The sequence below is a fragment of the Brachyhypopomus gauderio genome, chromosome 3, assembly GCF_052324685.1.
Source record: "Brachyhypopomus gauderio isolate BG-103 chromosome 3, BGAUD_0.2, whole genome shotgun sequence".
Lineage (NCBI taxonomy): Eukaryota > Metazoa > Chordata > Actinopteri > Gymnotiformes > Hypopomidae > Brachyhypopomus > Brachyhypopomus gauderio.
The window spans coordinates 18,806,052-18,826,655 of record NC_135213.1 but is presented as its reverse complement, the minus strand read 5'-3'; the positions used below and the strand labels follow the sequence as shown (position 1 = coordinate 18,826,655).

At 44.1% G+C, this 20,604-nt stretch overlaps 1 protein-coding gene across 2 annotated transcripts in view; it reads right to left on the bottom strand.

The window, feature by feature from the left end:
• dock1 (dedicator of cytokinesis 1) overlaps positions 1-20,604 on the bottom strand; it is a 196,447-nt gene that overhangs the window by 133,131 nt on the left and 42,712 nt on the right. For both annotated transcript variants that reach the window (XM_077000004.1, XM_077000005.1), the window contains exons 17-23: positions 18,912-19,015; positions 18,298-18,481; positions 12,852-12,949; positions 7,386-7,475; positions 6,754-6,854; positions 6,376-6,504; positions 3,844-3,952 (exon numbers count right to left, since the gene is read on the bottom strand). In XM_077000004.1, coding sequence (XP_076856119.1) covers positions 3,844-3,952; positions 6,376-6,504; positions 6,754-6,854; positions 7,386-7,475; positions 12,852-12,949; positions 18,298-18,481; positions 18,912-19,015 — 815 coding nt within the window. The remainder of the gene's footprint in view (positions 1-3,843; positions 3,953-6,375; positions 6,505-6,753; positions 6,855-7,385; positions 7,476-12,851; positions 12,950-18,297; positions 18,482-18,911; positions 19,016-20,604) is intronic.

Below are 20,604 nucleotides of genomic sequence, written 5' to 3'. Positions count from 1 at the left end.
TCCCAGCCATCCCTCCACGTCTGCGTTCTCCCCCTCTGGACTCCCTACCCACCTGTGTAATACATGGGTCTTTCCATTGACGTTCGTCTACAGGAGATTTCAGCCTGAAGCAGTAGAAGCCTACATCCATCAAGTGTCTACACCAGACCCACAACATGCAGTATGCCGTATAATCCACACGTTAATTAAAAAACAGACCTAGTAGCTATTAACTTAAACTGTCCATCACCACAGATTGATTATAGTCTGTGGTAGACATCCTAATGCATCTTCGGTCAGTTCTGACCACAGAGCTGCAGGTGGCTAGAGTTTTTGATGGTGACCCCTTGTCAACCCAGCAACACTACATTGTCTCATACTGTTAAATCAACAGCTACTACCATAATACATGCCCATGCCTTGGAACCAATCAGATCACATTAAATAGATATCGATTTGACTAACACTTTGTATGTTGGAATTTCTGATCACTTCTGTGTTTTCTTTGGAAGATCTGTGCTTGTCTAGAGCAGCACTGAATCGTTAGCAAGTCATAATTATGTGACTGATGATTTGGTGTGGAGTTTCCCTGACCCTAGTTGAACATTACACCTCAAGACTATATAAGACCTATAAGTCTTCATCTAGATATTCTAATTCCCTGTGGAGAAACCTTACCACCATTTCAAAACTAAAAATGTTTTGCAAGGAACTAGAACAAAAATGGTAGCATACTATGCTGATGATTTTTGTAAACATAAAATTGTTAAATGACTAAACTGAAACAGCTAGAGGAGTTGCATATCCTCAATGATAGCGAAAAAGACAACCCAAAATTCTTCTAGGTTAGCTTAAATAACCAATCCGCCCCATGTGCCAATAGCATAATTAAGAAATCAGATGAATTTGCTGACGTTTGGGGCAGTACAACACATTCTAGTAGTCAGCTCTGCAAATGAACCATTAACCATTGACCTCCCACTCCACAGTGACGTGAGAAGTAGTATGTCAGCATTCTTGTCAATTAGTTATGAAACACTTATTAAAGTAGCAGAACATATTAACGTTCTTAGAGTGAATGAAGATGCAGGTTATCTATGCTGGTTCTTTAGCTCTTAGTGGACATTTTGATTCAGCTGAGCACAACATCCTACTCCATCGGCTAAACTCAGTCCTGTGGGATCCATCAGGGTCCAGTCCTGGACCAGCACCAACTCAACTATACATGCTGCCATTGACCAGAATAATGGATAAAAACAGCATTTCCTTCCACCACGAAGTAGACAATACACGATCATAAATGTCTCCTGCTAGTAACCCACAAAGGACTATCAGGAATAGTGATGTGAGAAATGTTCTACTGGTGCACTTTAAATCTCTAAAAGCTAAAAAGTTGTCCAAGTCCAGGATCTTACATTTGAAAATAAACACCATTAAAAAAACATTTAAATACTGCTGTTTTGAATTAAATCACCTCAAAATGCACGATATTCATTTTAACCAATTGGCAGTGATTTTGTGGTCAGAATCTGTGGCCAGTGGTCGACTACATAAAAGGCAGCTGCCATATATGAATCACTATAAGCTACACCATCTTTTAATCACCCTATGTCTCAACATCACCCACAGCCTTAAACACAAATCTGACCCCCAACAAAAGAATGAATAAAAAATTCTATTTATGTCTGATTGTCGTTAAATTGATTACATCTACACAAACACACTGTGTATCAAAGCAGGTGGCGTCTACACTCCACAGACAGGAGAACCAACAGGGAGACGAGTGTTAATACAAATGCCCACACCTGACACAAGTGACAGGATCCACAAATGTGATCATGTAGAATGAGGATGCAGTTACCACAGCTCTGGGCCAAGACCTCCCTCACTGACTCCACCCCTCAGTGGGGCTCTGGGATCTGAGCTGCTGTTGGTCAAAGCTGACCAATCACAGTGGTCTCCTGTTTAACTAGAGAGCGGAAAATCTGTGGTTGAGACTGTGGTACCTCTGAACAAAGTATTCTGATGAGCATTTAGCCGTTGCTATAGGAGAAATGGAGAGCTGACCATAGAAACAAGATGAGGAAGTCAATCTGACACACTGCTCTCGGTCCTGCAGAGTCAGGACACTACACAGAAATCAGGAGGGCTAAATTCACACTAATTGTCATATGAAGGCCAAGACACCGCCCCTAGCTGTCTCATACAGAGCTTTGAAATATAAGGGAAGCTGTCTCCAAAGCACTGGACGCCAAGATTTTAGATTTCTAGTATAAGAATAAAGAGAATAAACCTTTAGCTACCAAAACAATTATGCCACTCACCTCCATGTTAGCAAAACCTGGCAGGGGACCATTAACTCTGGGACGCTGAGTGGCGTCCAGGGCTTGATGTTTAATAGACTCTCCCTTCTATCTCAGACAGCTCTGACTCCACTGTCAGTCAGGCCTTGTCAGCTCCAACACTGGAGGAGCGAACTCCAGCCCGAGCGGAATGTTCCGGCTTCCCTTACTCGCTGCTGGGTTTGGGAAGTGAAAAGCTGTCACCCTGCTTCAGAGCTCTCTAATGAAGCTTTTGCGTGATTACATGGCGCTGAACAGATGGGTTCGTCTGGGTGGAGGCATGCGAGCACCGATGGAGCAGGAGGAGCTCCGTGGAGCTGCTCTGACATCAGACAAGGAGGTGACGGCTTGAATGAGAGCAAAGCAATGTTTGCAATAGAGGAATGGCATGGTTGTAAGTATTTTAGAGAAAGAGAGAGCGGGAGAGAGAGAGAGAGAGAGAGAGAGAGAGAGAAGACAAAGAAAGGATAAGAAAGGCAGAAAGAGCAAGTTAGAGCAGGACTGATGCTGTAACTTCAGTGCCGTGCTCCAGTCATGAAGCCAGCGGGACCTCAGAAGAGGGTCCTGATCCCCTTAGACAATACTGAAGATCAAACTCCAATTCTCATTTATCAGAAGAAAGTTCATCATTATCAAAAACCAATTACATGCACAGCTTCAGGACTGATTGATAACCAGTACAGAGGAGAGGACACAGAACTAAAAAGTGCGTGTCACAGAATCAGTGTGAATGAATGTTAATGATGGGACGGAACATATTTTTAAGAATATATGCCACACAGGGTGAGTTTCAGAAAGAAAGTGACAGAGAGACATGGGGGTGGCAGAATACCTTAAGAAGGAGCTAAAAAGGATGAACCCAGAGGAGGAGGATGAGGAGAGGACAGATGAAGGTGAAGTCAAAGAAAAGAATAGACACAAAGAGATCAAATCAGATTACGTCACAGCAGAAAGGAGAAGACAGCATCTCTGAAGCACTGAGCTGCTCATCGCAGTGCACAATGAAGACAAACAGGAACAAGGTGCTTAAAGCAAAGACACGCATGTACACGCGCACGCGCACACATGCAGAGGCACTGGGGCCAGAGCCACCAACAGAATCAGGACATTTACTCATCATATAACACAAAACATGAAAGCAGAGAGTTGTTATCTAAATAAGTATGACATGATATTTAAATTAATTCACAGAGGCTGCTCTTTTCCCCCGTACATTAAACCTTTAGAGTTTGTTGCATACGTACCAAAAACTAAGGATATTTAAACTTGTACTAGAGTCGCCTCATAATGAATGGGTAGAATTGTTGAGTTTTCTTGCTAACAGAGATTTCAGTAGGATTATTCTTAAGACATCAAGATCATTAAGATTAGATTACGACTGGAACTACAGTGAATCTTATATAAATAAACTCATTAAAAACATCATGTACAGCTTAAAAAAAAAAAAAAAAAAAAGAAAAAGATAATGAATGAAAGGAAACAAGCTGTCCTCTAAAGTGTGTGTGTGCGCATGTGTGTGTACCTTCACCATGCTGGTGCTTTCAGCATCACTGTTCATCATAGTGCTGAAGGAGGTGAACAGATTCCTGAGAGACTCCATGAAATCTGCCTCACCCTTATTCTCATATAGCCTGAAAGGGAAGCGCACGCACGCGCACGCACACACACACACACACACACACACACACACACGCACAGAGAGAGAGAGAGAGAGAGAGAGAGAGAGAGAGAGAGAGAGAGAGAGAGAGAGAGAGAGACAGAGAGAGAGAGAGAGAGATCGATCAGTGGCCTGGCATGGGTGATTAACAACACCTGCGGGGCAGAAACCGGCTGGCAACATCCAGGCCCTCATATTGTGGTCCGGCCAGTGTGTGCGCCTGTGTTCAGTGTGTGCGCCTGTGTTCAGTGTGTGTGCCTGTGTTCAGTGTGTGATTAAAGCATGACAGTCTGGCTAGTGTGTGTGTGTGTGTGTGTGTGTGTGTGTGTGTGTGTGTGTGTGTGTGTGTGTATATATATATATGTATGCATGCATGCGTGCACAAATACACCAACCACAAAAACTCAAATCTCAACATTCTTCCTGCTCGTTTAAAGAGGAGTTATGTCCATCTACCAATCTAGGAGACATATCCCTCTCTTGGAGTACACTGAAGTGGCCGATGGTTGGAGTGATGTGTAGTGCAGCTCTCCAGGGTCAGAGCATGCATGCTGTAATCACAGAACTGTGCCGGCACTCACCACCACACCTCCGTTCACAGTGAAGAAATGGTCAAAAATGTTCTCACTGCTCATAACCTGCTGCTGACTGAGAAAAGTGCACTACCACAAAGCAATGACCAATAAAACAGGCCTTGCACTGAGAACAGCACACATACACAAACACACACAGACATATATACAAAATGGCTACACATAACCTACTGCAGAAAGCCATCAATCTTCACAATGGGCTTATTTCCAAAAATGCAATTTTTGACATCTCATATACATGGAAATTGTAAGCACTTGCACACACACACACACACACACACACACACACACACACACACAATCACAGACGCACCCACCCTCTATGCACACACACACATCCACACAGCCAAATACTGTTACAGTGTTTCTTTTCTAAACTGCAATGTATTTCTGCAGCTAAAAACACGCCTTCAGCAGTCCACTGCATTACATGTTAAATAAGGATCTCTAACAATGTTTAGAGCCATACAGTTCCACAGTATTGGCTAGTGTTGTTTAAGGAATAACTGCAGTCTTTGTCTAACAGTGTTGGTGGGGAATCAAAATTAGAAACTTTTTTTAGTAAGTTTGGAGCCTAATCTGGGTCTGAGAAGCTTTTTTTTTGTCCGATTGCGAAGCAAATGAAAAATAGTGCACACTTAGAAGGAAGATCTATGCATGTGAAAACAATGGTAAGACAATGGTAAGCTCAGAGGAGGGACACATGACACATGGCACTGGTACGACCTGTACTCCTGTACTCTGTGTGAGGGCCGTCCATACTTAAGGCCGTTTTAGCTCTCAGGTCTGCAGATCAGCCTGGGGAAGGACGCGCTGTCCTCTCCCTGAGGGCCTGAAGTTCATCACTTCTGTGAACTCAATTTTATCTGGGGTCATCTTTCCATACAACACCTCCTCGGAGCCTCAGACTTCTCGCCATTTGGAACATGGAGGCCAAAAGCAAAGTGACACCCAGAATCTCTTTGAATTTTCAAACATTAGTTTGGTAAAGAATGATATGTAACGACAACCACAATCCCAACCAGAACCCACCTGCAGAGCTGAGAGTTAAAATGGACTTGGACTCCTCAAAGCAGAGTACAAGATGTAACAGGTGATAATGGGAACCACAATGTCATTCCAAATCGCAAGTTTTGCATACTTAAGGGAACATTAACCCAGCAGTTCTTTAGAGTATGCCTTCACATGTAATTGGCATGCACACGGAAGACAGTACACAACATTCAGGTAGGGTGTGCTCTCTGCTTATTCTCAAGTCTCTCAGAGAAGGAGAGCACTATGTCAGCATACTGGTATGGCATCTTCTGTCAGTACTAATATGCCGTGCAATCATGGATAATCAAGAACTCAGAACCATATTCACACCAGCATCCTGGGCACACACCAAGCCTCATCTTTGAATTATTACAACAGAGAATAGCTTTGACCGGTCCAGAGTTAATAATCGCTGAGGAGAAACATTCCCCCGACAGCTCACATGAGGCCAACCGATTCAGTTCCATCAGCCAGAAAGTCTGTGAGTGTGCAGTGACTAGACAGCAGTCAGGAGAAGTTGTGTGGATTACAGGAGACGAGTTTAAAACTGCCTGTTTAAAGCTTCACAGAACAAAGCTGCTGTGTCACACCTTTAGCTTGGAGTGAAGAAGCATCAGCCTGATTTTAGATCAGTTCTCAAATTTAATCAACAACAGATTGAATCAACACACCATGCAGTTCTCAGGCCCCCGTTTCTGTATAATCACCAGTTCTGTGTAATTACTCTGTAAAATCTTTGGCTTAGGCAGAAAGAGGCAAGGCAACGTACTGGTTGAAGAGGACCCGGGACCGGACGATGAATTTGAAGATGTACTCCAAAGCCTTCATGGCCTTCAGGAGCTGGTCAGTCAGTTTCTCAGCATGGTCGACATAATTCTTCAGAACCTTAGTTAGTTTCCTAACACACACACACACACACACACAAACACACAAAATATGTAATATACATTATGTAATAATGAGTTTCAAATTCACAAACTTTAATTACCACATTCGGAGTTGCAGCATGCATGTTACATTCGTCCTCCTCCGCTGATTAAAAGGTCAGCGGCGTACAGGAATGATGAAGGTTTAAATTAACTCTAGTAGACACCTTTGGTCTTCAGCTGCTCATTATGAGTGGAATTCGATGGGAAGATTCACTCACGTGTATGCCAGGGTTGCACTGAAGTGCTTACGGATGTACGTTTCCAGAACGGGGTTGAAATGCTGGAACTTCCTGTCTGCGATCAGCCCAATTATGAACACCTACAGAGCACACGAGGTCTCATTAAAACAGAGCCCTAATCACTCCTGGCTTGAAGAAAAAAAGAATCTAAAAGGTTTTGAAAGGCAAAACAGAAATAGTGCAAAGGAAAATCTACACAAAGGAGAGAGACACCATGAGTGTAAATGTGCATGAGACAAAGTGGTTTGAGCAGGAAAGCACAGCGGGAACCCACTGGCCGGACCTAGGGTCAAACCGGTTAACATCTACTGTACCATTCAGATTTCTAAATGTTAAGCATTTCATATTTGTAAAGGTTATATGAGTGTATAAAACATCTAGCACTGTACACTTCAATGATGCAATGTGTCCGTAACAAAAACAAAAACTGTAGTCAAGGTCATATGAAGGAGACACAGAGGTCAGGAAACGGTCATCCCCCCTCGGACGACACAACATTAAGTTTGGCGTTCAGGTATGATCATTCAAAACATAGACTGCCCAAGATTGTAATATATCAAAATGCTTTAATGTATGTATTAAAATATAACTTGTATTAAAATAAAACTTACCAAGGCATCAAACACCAGCGTGTCAAAAGTGTCACTGTCAGAGTTTTCCATCATAATGTTAAATAAGGCATCCAGCGTATCCTGTAGGAACTGGAGACACAACGCACATGTAGGCGCACACACACACACACACACACACACACACACACACACACAGAGATACACTCTCGTGAAAAGTCATGATCGCCACACCTTAGCTTCAGTACAACAGGACTTATAGTTCTTCCCAGCTCCCTCAAAACGAGGGAAGGAACCGTCTACTTGAAACCCCATCGGTCTAAATGCCACTCAGAGCACTTTGGTAAAAGGCCCCCATGCATGCTGCTCACAGGCATTCAGACTGGAAAGATGAGCATGGAACAAGAGACCACATGGGTTGGGGAGCCTTCTAGGAGAAAGCACCATCACCATCACTACCCACAAGCCTACGGGGCCACTATCCTCCCTGTGGGGCTTCAGTCCTCTCCGCTTTCTCAGGCACCAGTCCGGCTCTCAGCAACAGGACGTGTTGCTTGTGAGGTGGGAAAATGAGACGCATTCATTTGTCAGAGAAGAATGAAAATTGGAAGCTGGTAATTTGACAGAGGGAACAGAAAATTTATTTAAGCAGTAATGTCTTCACACCTTGACAAAACAAACAAAAAAAAGTGTTCAAAGGAACATTCAAAGGAACTCCAGCAACCCCAATGACTGAGGAACTGCAAACAAAAACAAACGAAAAAAAAAAAAAAAAAAAATCAAACAAGCAAAAAAAAAAAAAAAAAAAAAAAAAAAAAGCCCCAATTATCCTACTCCACAAAGACACAGCTTCATAAATAAAAAAGTACTCAACCTACTTTGAAAAAGGAAAAGCCATCATCTTGTTTCTATGAGGGTGGAATCAAGACCCTAGTTCTTCCCAATTTACTAGCGTAGTTACATTACATTACGTTGCAATTTGTTACACTGCATTACATTCACCTGTCCATGCACTTTATTAGAAAGCCTTTTCAGCCTTCTCACAAGCTTCCCAATGATCCCAGAACATTAAAATCAGGTGCATAGGTTTTGTGTGGATCAGTTTCAGTGTGAATCTACATTAGAGTGGAAAAACATTCGTGTGTTCAGGGCCAGTGTTTCTAAAACTGCCAAGTGTGCAGGGTTTATTCGTACAACGCTATCGAGGGTACAAAGAGAAAAACATCACACAGACCCCACAGACATAAACACCATGCCGCTGAAAGAATCGATGACTAAGCGGTGTCATACTTCCGCCTAATCTTTCCATCATAGGCGATAATTTTCCTCACGGTTGTGTACTTTGTCTGGTTATATTTAATTTTTTTTCATTTCGTCTGTGAATATGTTATAGTGTACTGATAACTATCCTTGTGGTCCTTGTCCAACCTCTGTCCACCTCCTTCCTGTTGGTCAAACACATCATGTGTTCATACTAGAATCTAGTGTATTTGACCCATACCCCATCAAGCATCCCTTTACCAGCTCACACACGTCTACGTACATTCAGCCACACACACAGTAGTTCAGTAGACAGTAGTTCACCCAATATCTTCCCAGTTGTTAGAACTGTGTTGATTAATAAACATACTGCTGTTAGAACCCTGCTGTCTCAGTTATCTTTCAGCTACAACCTGAAGCAAAGACTACTATTGAACTAAAGCCCTCAGAATTCAGTTATTAATATTATCGCCAGTAAAAATGACTGTAAATTGTTGACTTGGTTGATAAAATTACAATAGGAAGTTGGTACTTTAGTGGTATTAAATTTTATATTGATATTAATCTAATGTTGCTTGTTCAATTTAACGTTATTTATCTTCCACCTTTTTAAAGTCATTTTATAAGAGTACCTACAGCATGGGCCAAGACTTCTGCAGGATGATTTCAACACCAAGTGGAATCTTGGCCATGACAAACTGCTGTGGCTCTGTAGGCCACTGGAGGTTGAACTCACTACTAGATGAGTATCTGTAAGACACTGGCCATACAATGTATATGAGCCAGGTCTTTATATGAGAGGGGGGGAGGAGAGAGAGAGAGAGAGAGAGAGAGAGAGAGAGAGAGAGAGAGAGAGAGAGAGAGAGAGAGAGAGAGGAGATGGCACCACTTGTATATGGGAAAAGATTCTGTGATGTTAGATAAGAAATGTCATGTCAGCTTTTTAACAGGAACATTTACAATATGTTAACTGCCAATGGTTGAGTCCTGTAGGCCTGGTGCTACAAATCAACGAATGTCTGGCTGAAGCAAAGAGATTCAGAGCCATATACTGTGTGAACATTCAAGCCCAACCACTTTCCTACAGCTGGGCATGGTGCAGAAGCACATGAGCCCAGGACAGCAGCCAGGCAGCACAGACAGGCCTTTTCTACACACACGTTCTCCAGGTGTGGACACACACATGTAGTAGTGCAACACACACCCTGAATACTGAGAGCCCACAATGGAGATCACCAAAATAGAAGAAGACCTTCATCTATTCCAGCAGCATCCCTCTCTAAACCACCACCCTCCTCTTCCTCTGGACCGTCCAGGAGCAGGCACGTGATCCGTTAGGACCGCTGGAGAACTGAGGTGACAACAATGGAGTCACAACTCTGTTTGCAACAGAGCACCTACATACTGGAATGGCTAGAAGATACAGATGATCTGAGTGCACATGTGGAGATGTTTCCCCCTGTGCAGTACAGTCCTGATTTACATTTTGCTCAGGATTTAGTTTAATGTGAAGAGACAGAGACAAGATGTTGTAGAAGAGCCCAGAGCAGTTAGAAGAACACTGGAAGAGAGAACAAAACCGGCAGAACAAAACATAAAAATGCCATCTGCCAAACGGCTGAGGGTTGAGAAAACTCCCCAGTGGACGGAGCGGGGGCATCCCGCCATAATGTCTGTACCAGTAAAGATTACCCAACACAAGTGAAGTCTCGCGGCACCATAGGGCACCAGTGGCGTCCGAAATAAAACATTTCCTAATACTTGACTTAACTGCACAGTATTCATAAGGCTTCATGACACCTACAGTTGTGATCAAATTTATTCAACCCCCACTGAAATAAAGTGTTTTGGCCAGTTTGACATTGATTTTGATCATTTCAGTCATCTTATTTACAATTATATCAAAGAGGCACTTATAAATTAGACAAACATAACATAATATTTATGATGGAATAACCACAAATGTCTTTACTGTGCTCACATCATTATCAGTTTTATTCAACCCCCTAGTGACATTATTTTTTAGTACTTAGTACAACATCCTTTTCCAGTTATGACAGCTTTCAAGCGTGAAGCATAGCTTGACACAAGTGTCTTGCAGCGACCTATGGGTATCTTAGCCCATTCTTCATGGGCAAAAGCCTCCAGTTCAGTCACATTCTTAGGCTTGCGCACTGCAACTGCCTTCTTTAGGTCCCACCAGAGGTTCTCAATTGGATTTAAGTCTGGTGATTGCGATGGCCACTCTAGAATGTTCCAGCCTTTCATGTTCAACCATGCTCTAGTGGACTTGGATGTGTGCTTCGGATCATTGTCCTGTTGGAAGGTCCAACGTCTCCCAAGCCGCAGGTTTGTGACTGACTCCATCACATTTTCCTCCAAGATCTCCTGGTACTGAAGGGAATTCATGGTACCCTGCACACGTTGAAGCTTTCCTGTACCATTAGAAGCAAAACAGCCCCAAAGCATAATTGACCCCCCGCCATGCTTCACAGTAAGCAAGGTGTTCTTTTGTTCATAAGCCTGGTTCTTCCTTCTCCAAACATAGCGCTGGTCCATTGTCCCAAACAGTTCTAATTTAGTTTCATCTGACCACAGTACACTGTCCCAAAACCTTTGTGGCTTGTCCACATGACTTTTGGCATACTGCAGTCGACTTTTCTTGTTCTTTGGAGTCAGCAAGGGGGTGCGTCTGGGCGTTCTGGCATGGAGGTCTTCGTTATGCAGTGCGCGCCTTATTGTCTGAGCTGAAACTTCAGTGCCCACATCTGACAGGTCTTTTTTCAGTTCCTTAGCAGTCACGCGGGGATTTTTCTCCACATTACGCTTCAGGTAGCGCACAGCAGTCGCAGTCAGGATCTTCTTTCTGCCACGACCAGGTAACGTTTCCACTGTGCCCTTTAACTTGAACTTGCGAATGATACTTCCGATAGTGTCTCTTGGAATATTTAACAACTTCGCAATCTTTTTATATCCATTGCCATTCTTGTGAAGAGCAATAACCTCTTCTCTTGTCTTCTGGGACCATTCTCTTGCCTTCACCATGCTTGGAAACACACCAGTAGATGTCTAGAAGGAGCTGAGTATCACAGTCCTTTTAAATCTGCCTAATTGGTGCTTATCATGCTTGATTGCTGCTCGTTGACATCCACAGATGTTTTCAATACCTGATGGAAAACACTGGAATGAACCTCTGTTCTTAGGAGTGGTAGTCGTAAAGGGGTTGAATAATTGTGTCAATGAAGAAATCACAAAAAGGCCATTTAATACTTTATGACAAAAAAAATTGATGCTATCTTAGTTGCATTTAGTTCTTTAACAAGTCCTTGTAAGATTTCATTATGAACACAATTACAAATGTGCACTGAATTCCATAAAACCCTTCGCAGCATTGGGGGTTGAATAAATTTGATCACAACTGTACATAAGCCCTGTTTAAACACTCGACATAAACCAACATAAATGTGGATTCCAATAAGTGTAAGCCATTATAAAGGGAGATTGGTCTGATGTCAAGATGGTAAATTTCAAGAAATTCTTTGTTTGACAAGGTTATGCTGCATCACAACTTCCATGTTTACACAACTCACTTTTACGTGTCATCTAACTTTGCAGCCCAGTGTATTTCTGTAATGTTTGTGACTCAATGCTAATTATGTAGAATAGCTTAACATAAAACTGAACACACTTCATTGGAGAGACTTAATGTTTCTTCACCTGCTATTACTACTGCTCAACACTATTCCATGAAGATTTTGACACTGACAGTCAAAACAGTAATTACATTGTACCATATATACATAGCTATAAGATTTTTGGACAATCTATAGCAATTATATGACACTGTAATGACAGGGATGTGACATTTTCTCTAGCACTTAGCCAAATTTCATTTTGCAGCTTGAAAGATTTATATGAATACCTAATGATGGGTCAGATATGCTCTGAACTCATGACACTGTAATGACCAAGAAGTCATGAGGTCAGAAAAAATCTAACCCACTGACTGACATCATTAAAGGGTAATTTGCGTTCCCATTTTAAACATCAGTAAAATTGTGTTTTTACCACCAAGACTCAAATAAAAAAAAACAAATCTCACCAAGATTTGTTTTTTTTTTACAAAAAAACAAATCTCACCAAAAAAAATACTAATCTCCAGTTCATAAAACTGATGACAAATGGTTAAAGAGTATGTGAGAGAGAGAGAGAGAAATACAGTGTGTGTGTGTGTGTGTGTGTTTTCACCTTAACCACCTCTCCTCCGTCCACCTTCATGAGTTGGCACAGGTTCTGCTGAAGGATGCTAGTATTGGAGCGCCATTTCAGCAGACCAAGCAGATCGACTGGAGAGAGAGAGAGAGAGAGAGAGAGAGAGAGAAAGAAACACACTTAATCAGGACTCTCACACACACCATGCTCACTCCCACCAGAACTTCAAACAGGGTATGCAAGCAGAGGTGGAGGTGAGGGTGGTGTTCAGGGAGCTAAACACTGCCTAATGGGAGAGGGGACGTACACTTTTTCATCCATCTTGCTTCTGAGCCTTGTCATAATTGCCTTCATTAAAAACAAGCCACTCAAGTTTAAAATAAACTAGCAGCTTCTCTGGGATGTAGTTACACCATCTGACTGAAGAAGGCTAGCGAGAGTTAATGTCTAGAGTCTAGACTGAGAGCTCAAACTGAAAAGACTCTCAAATGACGGCATCAATTTATTAAAGGAAGAAAGAAAAAGATAAAAAAACAAGAGGGAAAAAAGATCTTTGGAGAAATTTTGTTGTAATCACCTTTTACCAAGAATCTTCAAATTTGTTCGTACATTTGCCTAGTCCTGAGTCTTACAAAGACAATGTGCTTGAAAATGTAGAATAAAAACAGTAACAATCATCGTTGTCATCAGAATTCATATGGTTTCACTTTTACCAGGTTGCAGTATCAAATCCTAAAAGTGAGATGTATTCTAGGGGAACCAGAGGAACTGGGAGATGAGAAGAATCCAAACCTCAGCAGCTCCTAGAAAGGAACGTGTGTGACCTCAGTGCCACGCAGGGTCTCAAGTTCTACCAGTGTGTCTGAATCAGCTCATGAGGCATTTGATCATGACTGGAAACTGCATCATCTGTGTTACAGCCAAAGCAACTGCAAACATCGCAGCACCCTCCAGGTCAGACGCCGCCCAGGGAAAGAGCCAAGGGTTTGAAAAATAGTTCTTTTCCCCAAAAATGTCCACCAAACAGGTTTTCTAATAGATTTCCTGTCTCTCAGGAGGACTCTCACGACACTCACAGCCATCACTGTGACACTGTGAGGGACAGACACTTAAAAAGCCCTAAGACAGAACAGACCACACAGACATAAATCCACAGGGACTGGGAGGAGTGGGATGGTGGACAATGTCCCAGAATCCTTTTCAGTCGAGACCTACACACTTAAATGGACGAAAGAAGGAAAGAAAAAAAGAGAAATCCTCAAAAATGGATGACACCAAAGATATACACAGATCAGCCATAATATTAATTATTAATAATAATTAACCACCTAATTAATACTGTGTTGCAGAAGAGCCTTTAAGCCCTGAAGGTAGCAAGGGGTCCTCTGTGGTGTGCACATTTATCCAGCAATCGGTATTCAACTCTGCCATGTTCCTCAAACCATTGCTAAACAGTGTGGCAGTGCGAATTATCCTGCTGCAATAGGACACCATCATTAATAAGTACAGTTGCCATGATGGAGTGTAGTCCGAAAAAACTTTAAGGGTGGTAGAAGGTGTGAAACAACATGGCCATGAATGCCAGGAGCCTAGCCTTCCCAGCAGGCCCTGCCAGCATCATCACACCTCTGTGGGCCTGCCTTCTTCCATCTCTTCTCCAGGTAAGCAGCGCGCATACTGTACACACAGACGTCCATATATATATATAAGAACAGATCAAGTATAAAAGAACAGATCAGACCACCTTCTTCCAATCCCACATGGTCCAGATGTGATTCTAATGTGTCCATTATTGACACTTTCTGTGGTAGACATGGGCAAGCATGGGCTCTCTGATCACTGGCTGTGCAGTCCAGCCAGCTGCACTCTGTGTTCCGACACCTCTGCATCATCATCATCATCATCATCATCATCGCCAGCATTAACTTCATTCTTCATCAATTTGTGGACTAGTTGCTCTTCTGTGTGTTCTCTCTACTGCATAGCTGGATCAGCCCACAACACCTGCACATTGGGTTCTGCCCCAGTCATCCAGACATCAGAATGTGGCCTTTGACCTTTTTCCTGCTCCCATCATATCAACTTCAAGCTTTATTTCAGAAAAATAAAGTGAATGTTTTCCCATCACCTGATTTAGGGTCTCCATGCTTAACTCGATTAACTAGATCACGTAGACTCTCTCACTTCCTGCGTCTTGCCTTCACTAATTGAACAACCCAGCGTAAGTGGTGCTGAGGTTGGGGGATGGACATGGCCGTAAAGAAAGTTCACAGTTGCTTTAAATAGTTCACACATTTTGACACATTTGATTGGATGAGAGCAGCCAATCCCCCGCTGCTGCTGGGAGTAAAGACATGTGATCCGTATCCACCTGGCTCCACCCAACCCAGTAGCGAACCGTGACCTTTAAACCTGGGCCCACTACCCCCCCCCTCCCCCCCGAAATTTTTTTTTTCCTTTCTTAATAAACTAAATAAAGAAAAACTGAGACGACAGTACAGCTTTAAAAACGCAATAAACAATAATATCTGTACTAGATAACATCTTAAGCAAAATAAGTTTCCAAACAAAATAAGGTTCACAGCTCCGTGGTTCTCGGAAGCGGAATATGTAAACAACGCGCACGAGGACGTCAAAGGGATGAATCGAAACTAGCTAGCGATGGTGCTAACGACAGCTAGCGTCGCCACAGCGGGCGGAAATTATCATACAGTTAAGCCCGCCCACTAAGAGAGAAGATATGATTGGTCAATTTTGCTGTCATTTGAAACTGGTATTGCGCTGAATTATAACTGCCAGGCCCTCTGTAAACGAACAGCGGGCATCACAGTCCTGATAGGGGGAGACACAGGCTCACAGGCTTCCACTCAACCCCTCACCTTCCAACACAGATTGAATAGACACGGGTGAATATTTTATTTGCTTATATTTTTGTAATTGTTTAGATGTCGAATGTCAAACTGTAAGTAGATAAAATAAAATTGGATAATTATATATATAATGCTTTAAGAATATTTTAGGCCCTCTGAGAGGGCGTAGAGGGCCCTGACGGTTCCCCACTGACCCAACCCCACGTCACCATCCCTCACAGAGCACATCGCCATGTCCAAGTGCACCCATGGTTTTGGTACAGGTTCATTTGTCTGGGGTCCTCTGGTTTATCGATCCTTCATGTAAGTGACGTGTGAAATCAATACAACCTCCTACTGCATGGCACTGCAGTAAAAGACTATCAGCCAGCCAATGAGATACAATCCAAAGGAATGGAAAGAGTACGTAAAAAAGGGCTGCGATTCCCGTCCTGTTCATGATGGAAACATGCATATATGACAACTATGCGTCCATACAGACAGACAGACAGTGGGACACACACACACACACACACACACACACACACACACACACACACACTTCTGCTGTCACCTACCCCCTTTCACATCAATATACCTCCATCTAATTACAGGTACATGCTTTCTCACAAATAGGAAATGAGAAATTTGGAAGGTACTGAAAGAGATCTGTGAGAATGACAGAGAATGAGAGTTTCACTGAGAGAGAGTGTGGATGTGAGAGAGAGAAAGAGAGAGAGAGAGACACAGAGAGAGAGAGAGAGAGAGAGCATCAGAGAGAACAGAGGGAGAGAGGCATTGCTGCACTTTATTAAACTGAAAGCATGCGCGGTGCGGCCATGACCCGATTCTTTAATATAAACTAAACAGTTGGTCCCTTCCCTGGATGGGGACAGTCCCATCTGTCCGTCTCCTGGAGAATAGACAGAGGGAGGCACACAGACACTGGGACATGGCACCCTACACGACACTACCACAACAAGTTATTATAAGTAGCACACACACACACACACACACACACACACACACACACACACACACACACACACAACCATGTGCTCGCTCAATGTCCTGCAGGCTGCATTGATTTTCACCCACTGCACTGGCATACAAAACACCACAACTAGTACAGCTTACCCAGCAGGGTGCTACAGCTCAATATGCTAATACATAAGTGTGTGTCCGTGTGTGCACACATTTGTGTGTGTGTGTAATATTCAGCTATGCACACTGCATCAACTTGCTCACTCGGCACCTCCATGACATTGGCGTTCCTGTGCTGGTCAGGTGATGGTCGATGCAGCTTCAAAAGCACCTCTTCCTGTCTCTGACCTCACAATCCTGCCTGTTACCTCACGCAGTCATGGTGGAACATTACTACGGCCTCAGTGAGGTCAGCTGGTGTGTGTAGTGGTGTAGCGTAGGGCAGAGAGCAGCTGCAATCTCATATCTTCGTTAAAACAGTGTGTAGACCACGGCGCTGACATCTCCAGTATGCAGGCACATCCACAGACCGTTAGCACAGCGCTAACAAACACACAGGCAGAACACGCACTCTGGCACACACGCAGGGGGTTAGCAGGGCTGTGGAGAGGGCCCAGGACACGCCTCCTGACACACACGTGAGACACCACGGAAGAGAGGCAACGTGTACGCCACCGTTGTAGGAGCTCACGAACCTTTAGACATGGCTACTGACACCTGGAGCTCAATGCTGTTATTATGATGTCATGTCTGTCCATCAAAGGTCAGACGGGAGGAAGGAGAGAACAAACAAAGAAAGAGCAAGGAGAAAGAAAAAGAGAAAGACAGAAGAAGAGAGGAGAGGAAGAAAGGAGAGGAGTGGGGGTGAGAGGAAAGGAGGAATGAAGAAGAGGGGTGGAGGTGAGAGGAGAGATGAAGTAGAAAGAAGCAAGAGAGAGATAAAGAGACAAAATGGAAGAGAGGAGAGGGGAACAGATAAGGGGAGGGGAGAGGAGGGGAGGAGAGTAGATGAGAGTAGAGAAGAGGAAAAGAGGAAGAAAGAGGAGGAAGAGAGGGGAGATGAGAGAGGACTGCAGTAGAGCTGCAGTGGTCTTTACTGCATTCAGTGTGTGATCAGACTATAATGATTTCCACTTCCTCCATCTCTCATCACATCATGCTGTAAGCTCCACCCCCCTTAAGCCCCACCCCCTCTCCCTTTCACCCCTCCTTCAAGGTTTTTCCACTGCAAATCCAGATCAAGGTCTCTTCCAGCACAAAGCGGCGGGGGCCCATAGGTCACTACTGTAATCAGGGTCTCTCCCTGCACCATGTTTAGGTCCAACCCTCTCCTATTGCCCCTCTCAGTCACCTGATCACAGCTGAGACACACACACACACACACACACACACACACACACACACACACACACACACACACACACACACATATATATAAATATAGGACCAAGTCTATGGGTCCCACAGTAGAGAATAACAAAGTGAACAGGAGAGTGAAAGAATCACAGACCCCCGACAGACAGAGTGAAGGATGGACGCAGAAAAGGAAGGAACAGACGCCCATGGGCACGACGACATCACTTCCTCATGAGGCGAGACCAGACGGGTTGGATCCGGAGCGGGGCGACGTGTGCGCGGGTCTGCCTCACCATTCTGCGTGAGCTTGGTGGAGCAGACGAGCGTGGCGATCTGGAAGGAGTCCTTGCTGATGGTGCAGCTCCCCAGGCTCTGGGAGGTCTTGCAGGAGGTGACGTGGGGCCGCTCCTCCAGCTCCGGCTTGGTGGCGGGCAGGTTCAGGTACAGAGACAGATCCTCCAGCTTCTTAGCCTCAGCCTGGACAGAGGAGCACACACACACACACACACACACACACACACACGCACGGACACGCAGAAGGACACACACACACACACGCAGAAGCACACGCAGGAGGACACCATCACAGAACAATCCAATTCCAGTTCCAAGGTTTTTCTTAATACGTTTTAGGGAGGGTTCAGGTGCAGCCCACATCCTTGCTGCCGATGTGTTTGCACAGCTCAGTGGGGATCTGCCCAGGTCAGGCTCCACATAACTCTGAAATTTGATATGCAGATATGCACAACCCAATGCACTAATATAAGGCTTAATTGTTTAATGATTACACACTGATGTGAGATTAGGTCTTAAATAGCACCACTGACTGAATCAATATGCCACTCTCATCAACAGCAGTGTGTGGTGTCTGGGAGAGAATGAGGTCGTGTGTGCGCACGTGTGTTACCTTGTAGACAATGAGATCATGTTCTCCATCCCTGAGTGTGGTTCCATTATATCTCATCAGCTTCACAAAAGACAAAGCAAAGATCTTCTCTGACTTGTCTTTGTCTGCATTAGAGAGTAGGGGAGCACAGACATGGTATTACATCACCAGACACCTCCACAAACAAGGCAGATTACACTCCAAAACTGTTAACCTTACAAACACCAGGGTGTGTGTGTGTGTGTGTGTGTGTGTGTGTGTGTGTGTGTGTGTGTGTGTGTGTGCAATTTTCAGATTTTAGACCTGATAAAAGACCTGTAAACAACTAGACTCCCTGCAACTCTAAACAAATGTCTGTGCCACGCAAGACGACCCTGTTGGGACGACCCAGATGGGACTCATTTTCACCCAGAGGTGCACACTGCATTTGCAAAAAACACATTTACGTTAACACCCTGTTATGCTGAAACTCGAGTTGCCATGAGCCCGGCGATGTCTCTGGAGCGTCCAGCACCAGCAGGCTGCAGCTCTCAACCAGGGCAGTAAAGCTGTCCCAGTAAGCAGATCTGAATACATTAGTGCACATCAACCTGTATGCATTTACACTCAGCAGGACAGAACTCCCACATTTCAGCCTCATAAAATAAATCCATTCACCAAACTACCACTCTCAGAGAGAGAGCGAGGGGGGTGGGGGGTGTAACAGAGACATGTGAATAATGTACAGGGAGAGAGGAACTAGTTGAAACATCTCTGGGGAAACGGACACCAGGCCAGCACCCTGGCTAAACACTCCATCATCCCAGAGGCGTTTTCCCAAGCTGCTCTGGGAACCTCAGGCCACCCAGCGGTGCAGACTGCTGTCCAGGGAAGCTCGCTGCACAACAGAGCAGACAGGCCACTCTCTGCAAAGGCGACATGTCAGGCGTGGGCTTAAAACACTGCACACACGTCTACATGAGAAGCTATGAGACAAGAGCTTCTGCCATGTTCTACAATCAACCGGGTTTTTCACAAAGAAAAAATGAATTGCTAAAAGATAAACAGATACATAAACACATGTATATGTATACATCTCAGGGTATTTATGAAAGCCACATAGTTTGCAAAGGATTTACATTTTCAAAAAACCAACAGCTCAGGATCCTGAGACATGCCGAAGGTCCTCGAGATATTTCAATTTCAGCATCATTAAAGCTGTAATGGCAGCCAGCACTGGGTCCTCCTCACACTGGGGACACTGGGAGTTTAATCAGAGGTGAGAGTGTCATTCAGAAACCTGCTCTAAATCACTCAGACAAACTACTCAGGTGGGAATGTTCTGTGACTACGGCCTTCAACCCACTGAACAATCATCCAGCATCAGATCTCCTGAGACTACACACAGCCCACTGTCTGCTCTCATGCACACACACACACACACACACACACACACACACACACACACACCCCACTGTCTGCTCTCTCTCACACACACACACACACACACACACAGCCCACTGTCTGCTCTCTCTCTCACACACACACACACACACACACACACACACACACACACACACACACACACACACACACACACACACACAGCCCACTGCCATGCGCATAAGCACACATGCATACAGACACAGCCTCTCTGTGCACACTCACATCAGTAAAGCAGTGCACTCGCCATAATGATAAGGGAAGCTAGAGGGGTCACAGAGGTCGCACAGTG